The sequence below is a fragment of the Drosophila innubila genome (genome assembly GCF_004354385.1).
Source record: "Drosophila innubila isolate TH190305 chromosome 3L unlocalized genomic scaffold, UK_Dinn_1.0 0_D_3L, whole genome shotgun sequence".
NCBI lineage: Eukaryota > Metazoa > Arthropoda > Insecta > Diptera > Drosophilidae > Drosophila > Drosophila innubila.
The window spans coordinates 14,782,842-14,794,055 of record NW_022995376.1 but is presented as its reverse complement, the minus strand read 5'-3'; the positions used below and the strand labels follow the sequence as shown (position 1 = coordinate 14,794,055).

The 11,214-nt window shown below is 39.1% G+C and overlaps 3 protein-coding genes across 4 annotated transcripts; all 3 read right to left on the bottom strand.

The window, feature by feature from the left end:
- Positions 1-1,080: 1,080 nt before the first annotated feature.
- Positions 1,081-4,723, bottom strand: LOC117787746 (inactive ubiquitin carboxyl-terminal hydrolase MINDY-4B). The gene is made up of 8 exons (XM_034626351.1): positions 4,423-4,723; positions 4,153-4,367; positions 3,904-4,072; positions 3,190-3,255; positions 3,026-3,096; positions 2,735-2,888; positions 2,600-2,671; positions 1,081-2,549 (listed from the first exon to the last, which is right to left on the bottom strand). The coding sequence occupies exons 1-8, from the start codon at positions 4,477-4,479 to the stop codon at positions 2,031-2,033; spliced, it is 1,323 nt and encodes a 440-aa protein (XP_034482242.1). The 5' UTR covers positions 4,480-4,723; the 3' UTR covers positions 1,081-2,030.
- A 1,434-nt stretch (positions 4,724-6,157) lies between these two features.
- On the bottom strand, positions 6,158-8,482 carry LOC117788358 (uncharacterized aarF domain-containing protein kinase 5). 2 transcript variants are annotated; one of them, XM_034627108.1, is made up of 5 exons: positions 8,238-8,470; positions 7,317-8,180; positions 7,092-7,257; positions 6,682-7,030; positions 6,158-6,621 (listed from the first exon to the last, which is right to left on the bottom strand). In XM_034627108.1, exons 1-5 carry the CDS (start codon positions 8,250-8,252, stop codon positions 6,318-6,320), a joined length of 1,698 nt encoding a protein of 565 aa, XP_034482999.1. In that variant the 5' UTR covers positions 8,253-8,470; the 3' UTR covers positions 6,158-6,317. The 2 variants fall into 2 exon arrangements, with proteins under 2 accessions (XP_034482999.1, XP_034483000.1); XM_034627109.1 differs by lacking the exon at positions 6,158-6,621 and having other exon boundaries at positions 6,883-7,030; positions 7,088-7,257; positions 8,238-8,482.
- A 144-nt stretch (positions 8,483-8,626) lies between these two features.
- On the bottom strand, positions 8,627-11,016 carry LOC117787436 (alkaline phosphatase). The gene is made up of 4 exons (XM_034625960.1): positions 10,833-11,016; positions 10,359-10,618; positions 8,972-10,076; positions 8,627-8,909 (listed from the first exon to the last, which is right to left on the bottom strand). The coding sequence occupies exons 1-4, from the start codon at positions 10,900-10,902 to the stop codon at positions 8,755-8,757; spliced, it is 1,590 nt and encodes a 529-aa protein (XP_034481851.1). The 5' UTR covers positions 10,903-11,016; the 3' UTR covers positions 8,627-8,754.
- Positions 11,017-11,214: the final 198 nt, after the last annotated feature.

Genomic DNA, 11,214 nt, shown 5'->3' with positions numbered 1-11,214 from the left:
TCTAAAGCCGGGCAACTATTTATTTATACTGAGAGTGCTACGAAGAAGCCATCCGAAATGCAAACAAACAGCAGCTAAAATGTGGGCCGCAACCATTTCAATAATGCATGTTGGCACACTTGTCTATCAAGGCGCTACTCCAGACCCTCAACGGACTGACAGACACCAAGACAGATGGGCAGACGAGCAGACAGTGGGAGAGATAAAGCAGAGGCCAATGATTTAGTCACATGGGCTGGGCTGGGCCCTCATGGGACTCGAATCGCGTGCCAACTGATAGCGAGGGTAATGGCAATTGAAAGGGGGAAAATAAACAGCAGTTTGAGAAATTACCGAAAAGCCAACAACATATTTGAGATAATGGTCTTGCTGATGGAATTCAATTATACAAAGTGGGAAAAAATGAGTAACAATTCTAAACAGCATTTTGTTTAATATTCCAATCGATATTCAGTTTGAAATTTTATAGATTACAAATATCTTTGTAAATAAAACTATATAAATATACTGCAGATATGATGATGCACAATTTGGCATTAATAAATATTTCTACAATTTACACATAATTAAACATTTCATATTTATGTATGAGTATTAACGATACTAGTTAGGAACTTACCAAATCTTTACATTTAATAAAAGTAATACGAATAATAACTAACTAATCTCAAGGGTAAATATTTCGTGAAAAACTTAAAATATTCTTATAAATTCTATAAAGCATATATTACAATGATATTCTCGATTTCAACTATTTCAACTTAAGAAACAATTACAAAACAATCTACAATTACGAGTAACCTATTCTTATTTAACAAATACTATAAAAAGAAAAACTCAATTTAAACAAGAATAAAGAAAACTCTTTTGAAACTGGCTAAACACGGAACTTCAATCATTTTTGTGTAAAGAAAACACAACAAACTTTAATAAATATCATACAAATTAAATAATAAATATTTTTTTAAATACTTTGCATTTATATTTAATAAAAATCTGGGTTTTTGTTAGTAAAGAAAACTAATGTTTTTAGATCTGAAATCTATTGATTGTTGATCTTTAGAAAAACAAATTTGTATCTTTTCAGTATATAGCTTGAACATTTATTTCTTAACATTTCTTAACAATTTTCGCATATTATTATATTTGTGTAAAGTAAGTGCAGTTAAAAGTGTTTTAGTTTAGTTTAATCGTCTAGTGGCTCCAGGCGGCAACCTCAACTGGGTGAGTTCCTGTAGTCGCTCTTGATGCATAGAGAGAGGCATTGGTAACAATATTTCCGCAATATTTTACGTGTATTTACCATCGCTGTTATGGAATTCCAAATTCATGTATCTTTTTAAAATACCCTTAAAAATGCAATTCATTAGAACAGAGCTCAGAGACAGCAACAGTAGAACTCCACTAAGTGCAACATACGATACGATTTGATTAACTAGGAATTGTGCAGGGTTTTTTTTTTCGACTAGAAAGCATACAATTGATGGCACTAAACAGCTATATAGTAATTAAAGCTAGACATTATTGGTAAGGATAACTGTACTCTAGGATCATTTGTTATTAAATGGGATTATTTTAAATATCTAGATGAAAGATTACTTGAGCTCTATTAATGCTAACAAATTAATAAAAAAAAAAAACTACGTGAGAACGAAGAATAATTAACTTAAATTTAAATTTTTACGACCCTAAGGGAACTACGAGAGAAGTATTTTAGATTAGAGGATAGTTTAACATCTATGAAACTATAGAACTACTATACAACTTACTTGGCTGGTTGTTGAGATATAGATGTACGTAGTACGGATATTTATGAAAAGGTGTAGGGTATTGGTCATTCGCCAAGAAAGTCGATTTATATCATAGATCAAGAGACAACATAACAAGCTGACATGCTGTCAATGTAAGTTGGGAATCAATAGGAACTACTCTATAGTTGGAAGATTATTAAATCTATATCTATGAGAAGCAAAGAGTTGCTAGTAAGCTATCTTAAGGGAGGTAAGAGGAGAGTTTCGACTGGTCTCAAACTACTGTGTGGTACTAAAAAGATAACTCAACATCGATGGCTGCACGTGAAAGCTTATAGTTGCCTCTTCCCACTTGGTATGAATCAAACGCTGCAATGGCGTGTTGAGCGTTGACTCCTCCTTGGCGACCACATCGTTGCCAGCGCTAGCACCACTAGCACCACCGCCGCTAGTGCTAGCGACACCAACAACTCCGGCAGAAGCACCACCGGCAGCCGTGCCGGCCTCATCCTTGCCCGGCTTGCCCGATAACGAGGTGCTCTCCGGTGTAATTGGTTGTCGCTCCAACATGACCAATGCCTGCTCATTGTACGTCCGATTGTCGATGGTCATCAGTATCTGATGGCCGGAACAGCTATAATAGTTCACATCGAATCGCGACTCGGCATGATAGTTCCTCAACAGATCCGGATTCCGGTTAAAGATGACACCATAGTGGCCAGTGCAGCTGGTAATCCAAATGGGATAGTTGGGCGTTTTTAAACGAGAGCCCGGTTGCCGGGATTGGTTGACAGCAGCCTGCCGGGAAGAAGTAAGGGAAACCCTTTAATAAAATCAACTATACTCACGCTGGCGGATTCAATGTCCCAGAGCAGCAGTCCGATCATGCAACGCTTCAACACTCCATACTGCGGTACGGCCTGCAATCGAAGGAAGTTCCTCATCAAGATCAAAGACAATTATATGTTTCCACAGTTAATCACATAGCTATTCTCATCGCCCACATTGATGACGCCATTATGGATATAGGGCGTGGCACGTCCCGTCAACAGCAAGGTGACAATCATCAGGGAACCCTCCTCATGGTTGCTCATCGTCAACGGCGAACCTTTAGTCGAGTCCAAATCCGTGCGCACTCTGCGATGCATCGATTTACAAAGGTTACAAACAGATTAGACTTGAAGTAATAGCAATATACATTTTAAAAGATATACATATAGAATTTCTTGAATAAATGTTCAAATTAAAGACCCTCTCTACAGCTGAAATCTTACTTTCCCATCGAGCGTGTGAGTACGGCGCTATAAAGGAACAGCAAAGTGCCCGGAGTCTCCTCATCTGTAAACTTTTGAGAGCAAATTAGACAAATAGTTTATGTATCGTAAAGTTATAGCTATAGGTACAGAAATGTTAACTTTTCTGCAACTTATGTTCTTACATATTTGAAATTTCGCTTCATAAAGTGTTCCAGTTCCTCGTTGGGCGAGAGTGTAAAGACATAAAGCTGCACAAAATAAAGGAATTATAAAAAACATTATTATTATTAATGCCAAAGAAAAATATTATTTCGTGATACAAATTTAAAGAAATATGGAGAAACCCCTGAATTAAGTTGCACTACCAATGAAGATAGGTTATCTTCGTGATCGTACAGGGAAACTTCCAGATGACAATGGATGGACGGTCATCCAACAGCGGATTAATGGAAACTTGAATTCCGGTCGAAATTGGGACAGTTACAAAGAAGGCTTTGCTTTGATGGTGATTTTCTCCTAGGACTGGAAAAGATCCATCACCTGCCAAAAAAACAATTTCCAGGAGCTTCAGATCTACTTGGAATTCTTGAATCGGTCTAAAACGTGGGCACGTTATAATTATTTCCAGATTTCTGGTGAAAATGATGAATATAGATTGAAAAAATTAAGTGATTTTTCTGGTAATGGAACCAAATTAAATAACAAATATTTATAAAAACGATTGTTTATTCCTTAAATCACTGTATAAAATATTAAAACTGTATAAATGAAATAATTCTCTTTAAGATTTATAGAAATATGCTCACAAAAATCTGATATTCATTGGACTATTTCCAACGACACTTAAGTAAAATCAATTAGTATTGCATTATGCATTATGCAATCGGTGGGCTTACCTTTTCGGTGACCGTATCATGAAAGTAGCTGGCACTGTGATCCACAAATACCTCATCCTCCGAGGGCAGCACCATAGTGACCTTGCCCTTATCCGAAATGGTGCGTAATATTTCGATTAAGGCATTGAAAAGCGAATCTCGTTGCATCTCGGCGTTAGCCAGAAGCGGACTGAAAAACATATACACACACACGGACACATACACATAGATTATCTTTAGATGGGAATATTCCCAAAGCTAATGACGCACTCAGTGGAATTATTGCGACTATTCTTGCGGGAGAAGAGCAGATACTTCAAGATGAATCCCTGCACCACGGAGAGCAGACCACGTGTGGCGTTCCGTGGACAACGTAGTCCATAGGCCAACTCCTCCTTGGGGGCAGCTCCAAACACAAAGGCCGTCTGCAGCCACTCGGCACGCATTGGGATTGCGGCTGTGCCAAAGACGAGCTTGCGTAGTTCCTAAAATCGACAAGGATTTGGATTGGACTTCAACCCCTGATGGAGGATCGTTTACCGTTGCCAGTTCACTGGTTATGGGCGTGCCGCCCTGCATAATAAACTCCTTGTTCATTGCTAATTGGTAACCGAAAACTTAATTCGGGACTATTTTGCTCTTCCGCTTAGCTAATTTCAACTTCCGCTCGAGACCTTTGCTCCGTTCCGCGACTTGTCTGCAAATGCTTGCTCCACCTGGCAGCGGAGCTACTTCTAAGCCTTCTAAGCATTCGCCTGACTGCCGCCAGACAGCCGACATTTCAGGCGTTTCACACTTTAGCGTTGATTTTTAATTTCATATTTAGCTCTGGCCCTAAAAACAACAATAACAATAACAAGTATGACACCAACAATGGTGCAAAAATTTAAAAAACTAGTTTTTCCTTTTACACCAATGAATTTAGTTTTCACTTTTCCTTGTTTTAATGCCTATTAAAAAATTTCAATCCATTTAATTAATTCAAATTACGATAAAAGTGGTGTAATTATTTATCCGCTGATTTCAAAATAATGAAATATATATATTTTTACTTTCCCACATTGGTGTTCGGACTGCGACAAGTGGCATTTCCTGGGGACCTTTTCTTAAGAAAATAAACGACTTTCGGTTATTTATAGCTGATAACGAAATATGGACATGTTATCGTCATTAATAAACTCAGCTATTCGATATTTGGAGATTTGTGATAATACAAATTTAAAGAAATATGCAGAAACCTCTGGAATAAGTTGCGGTACCACTGAAGATACGTGAGGTTATCGTACAGCTCCGGATATTAAAGCCTTTGATGTGTTATGTGGCAATGGATGGACAGTCAGTCATCCAAGAGCGGATTAATGGGACAGTCTCAGAGAAGGCTTTGGCTGCTTCGATGGTAACTATTTCTTAGGGCTGGCAAGTTATGATCATTTCGAGATTGCTGATGAAAATTATGGATGATAAACTTGGGTGTTTTTTCTGTCATTGGAAGTAATCGCAAATCGATGAAAAATGTAACAAGTAATAATTGAATAAATAACTTTGTTTATTTATTGTCCTTAAAATATTTTTAGTTAGGCCCACTGTACAGCGCGACCTAGGATTAGAGGACTTGACACGCTTGTCTGTCAGTCAGCGAAAGTAACTTTAAATGAAATTGAATTGAATTTAGTTCTGTGTGCACCACACGATACTCCAGATACTCGTATCGTATTCTGTGTGAAAGTGTTGTAAAGGGGGCGAGGAGGCGTCTCACCATTTGCTCATATCGTGCTTATATATTGGGCTACCAGATTTTTGGCATGTTGATGCCTGCCATGGCCCTCCACACAACCGGAAATATGTAGTTGTTGACGCCCATTTGTGCCTATTTCGGGGGAGAGATATGTGTGCTTCAAATGTCGGCAATACATGATATTTTTTAAAATTTGTCTGATTAGTTAGGTACCCTTTACATGCTAAATTACGTTAAGATATCAAAGTCGTTTATAAACTAACGATTAAATGTTACTTAAAACGGTCGAAAGTAGATCCACACAGTGTTCTTATTTTTACAGGGTATACAATTTGGTGTATGCAAATTATGAAAGTCTTGCTTATCTCAAAATCCTATTGATTTGTTGTGTTTTGAGCTCCTAAGTGGCAGTGAATGTTGGTTAGCAATAACTGTTTGAGTGAGCCAACCTTGGATAACTGAACTGCAGTTTAATTAAAATACCTTATGTGACCTCTAGACAGCTAACGGGTTGTCTATTTCCAAAACATGACAAGTGTTAAATATAAAAGTTGAAAGTTTTAATCAATCTATCTAGCAACTTTGACATCAAGCGAATCACAATTATTAAACACGACAGTTATAAATATTACGTATTCGTAACATATGCGAATTTGACTTAACTGAACATATTTGACTTTAAGAATGTGCTAATTTAAAGCTAGTGCAACTGGCTTAGCTTGTCCTGTTGCATAACGTCACGCATTAGTGTCCTTGCCGATTCCGGCGCACGTCCCACAAGATACAAGAAATTCAGATAATAATTCATTAAAATTGGTCGTAACGAAGTTATCCACAGGCAGTACTCAAAATAAATGCGACGGCACAACCAACGCATGTACTGGATCGGTGATCTCATATTACGCTCGTAGAGACAACGTTGGGCATAGCGAGCCATGACTTGTGGTCTATTCACTACATTTCCGTGCATATCGCCAATGGAGCGCACAATATTCAAATTGCGTCTGTAAAGAAGATATTTATAATTTCAATACCAAATACAAATAAATTCTATGCACACTCACATCACGAAGAGCATGCTGCGCGGCATTTCCTTGAGGGTGCTCATGATGACATCAAAGTTTTCCCTGGCTACCTTGCGTATATGCTCGAGTTCCTCTTGGGACAGTTTGCTCTTTATTGGCCCACTTTGCATACGTATGGGCTGCTGGAATAGCACTTCGGCAAATTTAACATATTCGACAATGTCAATTCTGGTAGCAGCCGCCTTCATCTTCGCTTCGTCCCTCAGCACTGTTGCCTCCCAGAACTCACAAAGTGGACCACGCACGCTAGCTGGGAGCTCCTCGTAGAGACCATGATCCAACAATATAATCTCTGCGCTGCCACTTTGCGCATTTTTACGCACAAAGACTAAGGTAGATAAGCTTATTAGTTTTATGAGCCCTTCGTCACATTTTAGTTGATTACCCACTGTTGCCGGGATGTGGATCAGCATGTACGAATCCAGTGTGAAAGATTTGCTCGGCAAACACATTGTAGAGTTTCATGTCAATGTCAACTAGACTCATTTTTTGCTTCTTAATCTCAGGCACATCGCTGATTTTAAAGCCCTCCATCCATTCCATTGTGAGCACGCGCTGTAATTTATAATAAAGTAATTAATTTGAGTTCATGATAATGACAATGAACGACTTACCGTTTTCGTCTGTGGCCAATAGATCTTGGGCACCACAACATATTTCAATTTTTGTAGTCCCTCGGAGCAACGTTCAGCATTTTGGCCTTCCTGCACAAAGTTGAGTTCCTGCACAAGATTCTTGCGCAGATCGTTCATAATCCAACCGAAATTGTAGTTCTTAAAGACAAGTTCGATCATATCCTGCAGAAAGATAATGGTGGCCACGTCGCTGATGAAACGCTTCTGCAAATCGCTATACTGAACTTTGACGGCCACCTGCTCGCCGCTGTGTAGCCTTGCCCTAAACACCTGGGCCAAGCTGGCAGCCGCCACGGGTTTGTAATCAAATTCTTTGTACATCTCCTCGGGCAACTGGCCAAAGTCAGAACGAAACACCTTCTGTATATCGGCCTTTGAGGTCGTCAGACATTCGTCCTGCAGCTTTGCTAGCGTGCTGGTGTACTCCACGGGCAATATGTGATTAATGGCCGCAAATCCTTGGCCCACTTTGATGTAGAGACCACCATTAAGCAGACAGGTTTCCAATAATCTGTTGGCACTCTTCTGATGCAAAGCCTTTATCTTGGTGTTATATTCGGCATCATTCTCGTCCAGTCCCAGATAATCGATGGCTATTAATATCGCTGTTTTAACAGAGCGCACAAAACGCACCGACGATCCGGCATAGGTAAAATCGTTAACAATCCCATCGTATCCAAGTGCTCCAGCTCCAATCAGAGCAAAGCCCACACGCCCGAAGGGGAAAGTCTTCCAACTGCGACTAGGCTTGCTCTGATTCTGATGCGCAGCTAGCCTTCTGCTATGAAATTGCCTAATTCTGAAGGTTGACCGACTGGCAATGCCCAAACATTGCCAAAGATGCTTCAATGGAACATACGAATCATAAGCTTGTTCAATTATTCTACATGCATTACTTACAGGCGTTCGTTGCATTCTTACGCAGTTTTTCTTATCAAAACAATTGTAAACAGCTGTTCACTTTACCGCTGCTGGGTTATGCATATTTTGCCACTTTAACTAACTATCAGACAAGTATGAAAATTTTGAAGAGTTATTGATCAATAAAAGTCGAAATCAAATATAATTTAACAATTAGCAACAGGTGATTTATAAAATTTAGTATTTGTAGTCAATTTTCTATCATGTCGTCATCGATACTCGGCAGACTATCGAATCTAGTGTACAACCGATAACAACATTTGTAACGAAATGAGCTAGCAGATGTGTAGAGTGACCGTATTGTAGGCATTGGAAAAACACCAAGAAACTACAGCGTTACAGATTTATGAAAATTTAACGGTGATCAATTGTATTTAAATTATAATTTTATTCAGCTAATAATTAAATCAAACGTCATGTTGCTTCGATAATTATTACACCATATAAGCAATAGACATTATACAACATGTGTAGCATTAGCAATTAAATATATGTCTTAGGCATTGTACGGATTATAGGGATTGTAGGGACTAAACGTCTTAGGCCTGAGATCGCAGGCTTTTATTCCTGGGCCAATGCACGATGCATAGGCCATTAGATGAGGTATTGTGTTTTGCTCGTAAACGCCGCTGAACAAATGCGCCCAAGGTCCTGAAAATCGAAATAATTTAAATGACGGGAATTATTTAAAAGTAAGCTGATTTTTAACGTACCATTGGCATAGACAGCCACATCACCACCTCCATGGGTCTCCTCGGACATCGGCACGGCATGGGGATAAATTTCGTCCTTATCGCCAATGTTGAGATTTCTGAGATCAACCCGCTCAATTGTACCATTGGCCAATGTAGTATAAAACCTTTTGTAGTTCGGTCCATTGGCATATGATAAGGTGGCGTAGGGTAATTTGTCAACATCGCTTAATTCAGAGTTTAGTCCGGTAATACTATTATCTATGTCTGGGTAGCCGTTAATAGTCATGGTGTGTCCGTGATCCGCGCTGACAACAATAAGAGTCTCCCAAGGATTCGTTAGCTGACGCGCTTTTCTAACGGCATTTGAGAATTGGACTGTTTCATCCAATGCCTTCTTAGCTTTCGTCTCGTGATGAGCGTGATCAATGCGTCCGCCTTCGACAAACAGAAAGTAACCCTCTGGATTCGATGAGAGTACTCCAATAGCAGCTTCGGTCATCTCCGAGAGTGTGGGAGTATCTACACTATCATCCAAATGATATGCCATGTGCGTGGCATTAAACAGTCCAAGTAAGTGATCAGTATTGCGAAGATTAGTCTTCAGCAGATCGGTGCGATTGAAGACCACACGTGCATTGCCTTTTTTGCTCTTTTGCCACTCATTTATCAGATTGCGTCCATCCAGACGTTCGCCTTTATTGCCATAAACGTCTGTCATTGTATTGGGCAGGAATTTCTTGGTGCCTCCACCCAGAACGACCTTTAAATCTTTGCCCACATCTTCCAATAATTGCTGCGCTATGTCAGGGCAATCACTTGGATTCTTTCCCAGCTCTTGGACATCGTAATCACTCTCAAAGTCGCGATTCGAGGTATGTGCATAGACACCAGCTGGACTTGCGTGGGTGACACGGGTTGTGGTCACAAGTCCGGCTGATTTGTGACCACGTTGTGCCCATGCTGCCAAGGAGGATAACCGATTTTGTGGCAATTTGGCGCCAGCACAGTCATTCAGTTGCACATCGGCGGATACACCGATTGTCAGGTAATTGGCCTTTATACCAGACAAATAGGCAGACGCTGTACAGGCAGAGTCTGCTACCTGTTTGTTGACGCAATAGGTCTACATTAAATAAACGAGAATTCTGGTTAAATAACTGATCGAGAGTTGACTTAGAATTTCCAGTATCGTAACGATTATTATTTTTAATAAGCAAATTAGTATTTTGAATTTGATTAATAAAAATGTTAGCATAATAATTCAATTTCAATAAAACTCTTAAGATCGTAAAAATTTAAATTAAATTATTATATTATAACGTTTTACAGGATGCCCCATTCAAAAACGGATATTTCATGAATTCTTATTTAATTTTCTCAAGTTATAGTTATCCATTGAAATTACCTTTGATAATCCCACGTAGTCAAACTTTTCAAATTCCAGTTGATTGCGTTCCCCTATTTTACCCTTCAACTGTCCGTCATAAATGCGACTTGCTGTAACTGTCGGCACCGACATACCATCGCCCAGAAAGAAGATTACATTCTTGGCCAAATATTGATTTGGCGTCATTGAAAGCTTTTCGAAAAGTGTGCGTTGAGCATCATGAAACCAAAAGTTTTTATCCTTCAGCTCGTTTGTGGAGCGAATATTCCATGTTGGATCTGAAAGAGACGAAAGATTTGATCTTACATAGCGAAAGTTCTAATTTCTTTTTTCTATAGTCACAAATTAGTTGCGATATCAAATTTGATTATCACTAGATTACGCAAAAACGTAATTCGTTTGTTTTGTGTTTCTGTATTCTGCTTTCGATCTTTAGCACTTTTACTGTTTATATTTATAATAAAAGTGTCACACCGTCAAAGAGTCACGCACCTGGCTCATAACTGTAATGGCAATAGCACAAAGCAACTTGGATTGAGAGCGTTAACCAGAAAGCTCGCATTGTCGGATCGTGTTGCGAACGCACGAATTTTTTATGAACCACTTTCGACTTTTTTTTGGCAGTACGAGTACGCGATCGAGTATCTCAGTAACAGTATCAGTACCTATGTTGAAAAAAAACGTATTGAAGTCAACGACGCGACGCTCGAGAACGTATTAAGCGGCTTTAAAGGGAATACTTGCTTATTTATATAAGTTCAGAAAACTCAAAACGATTTTATTTATATTAGAGAAGGGGAGCGGTAGATCAAAAACTCACTCTTTTTTTAAATACCGGTCTCATCAGATAACCCACAGACGAGAATTTAAATAT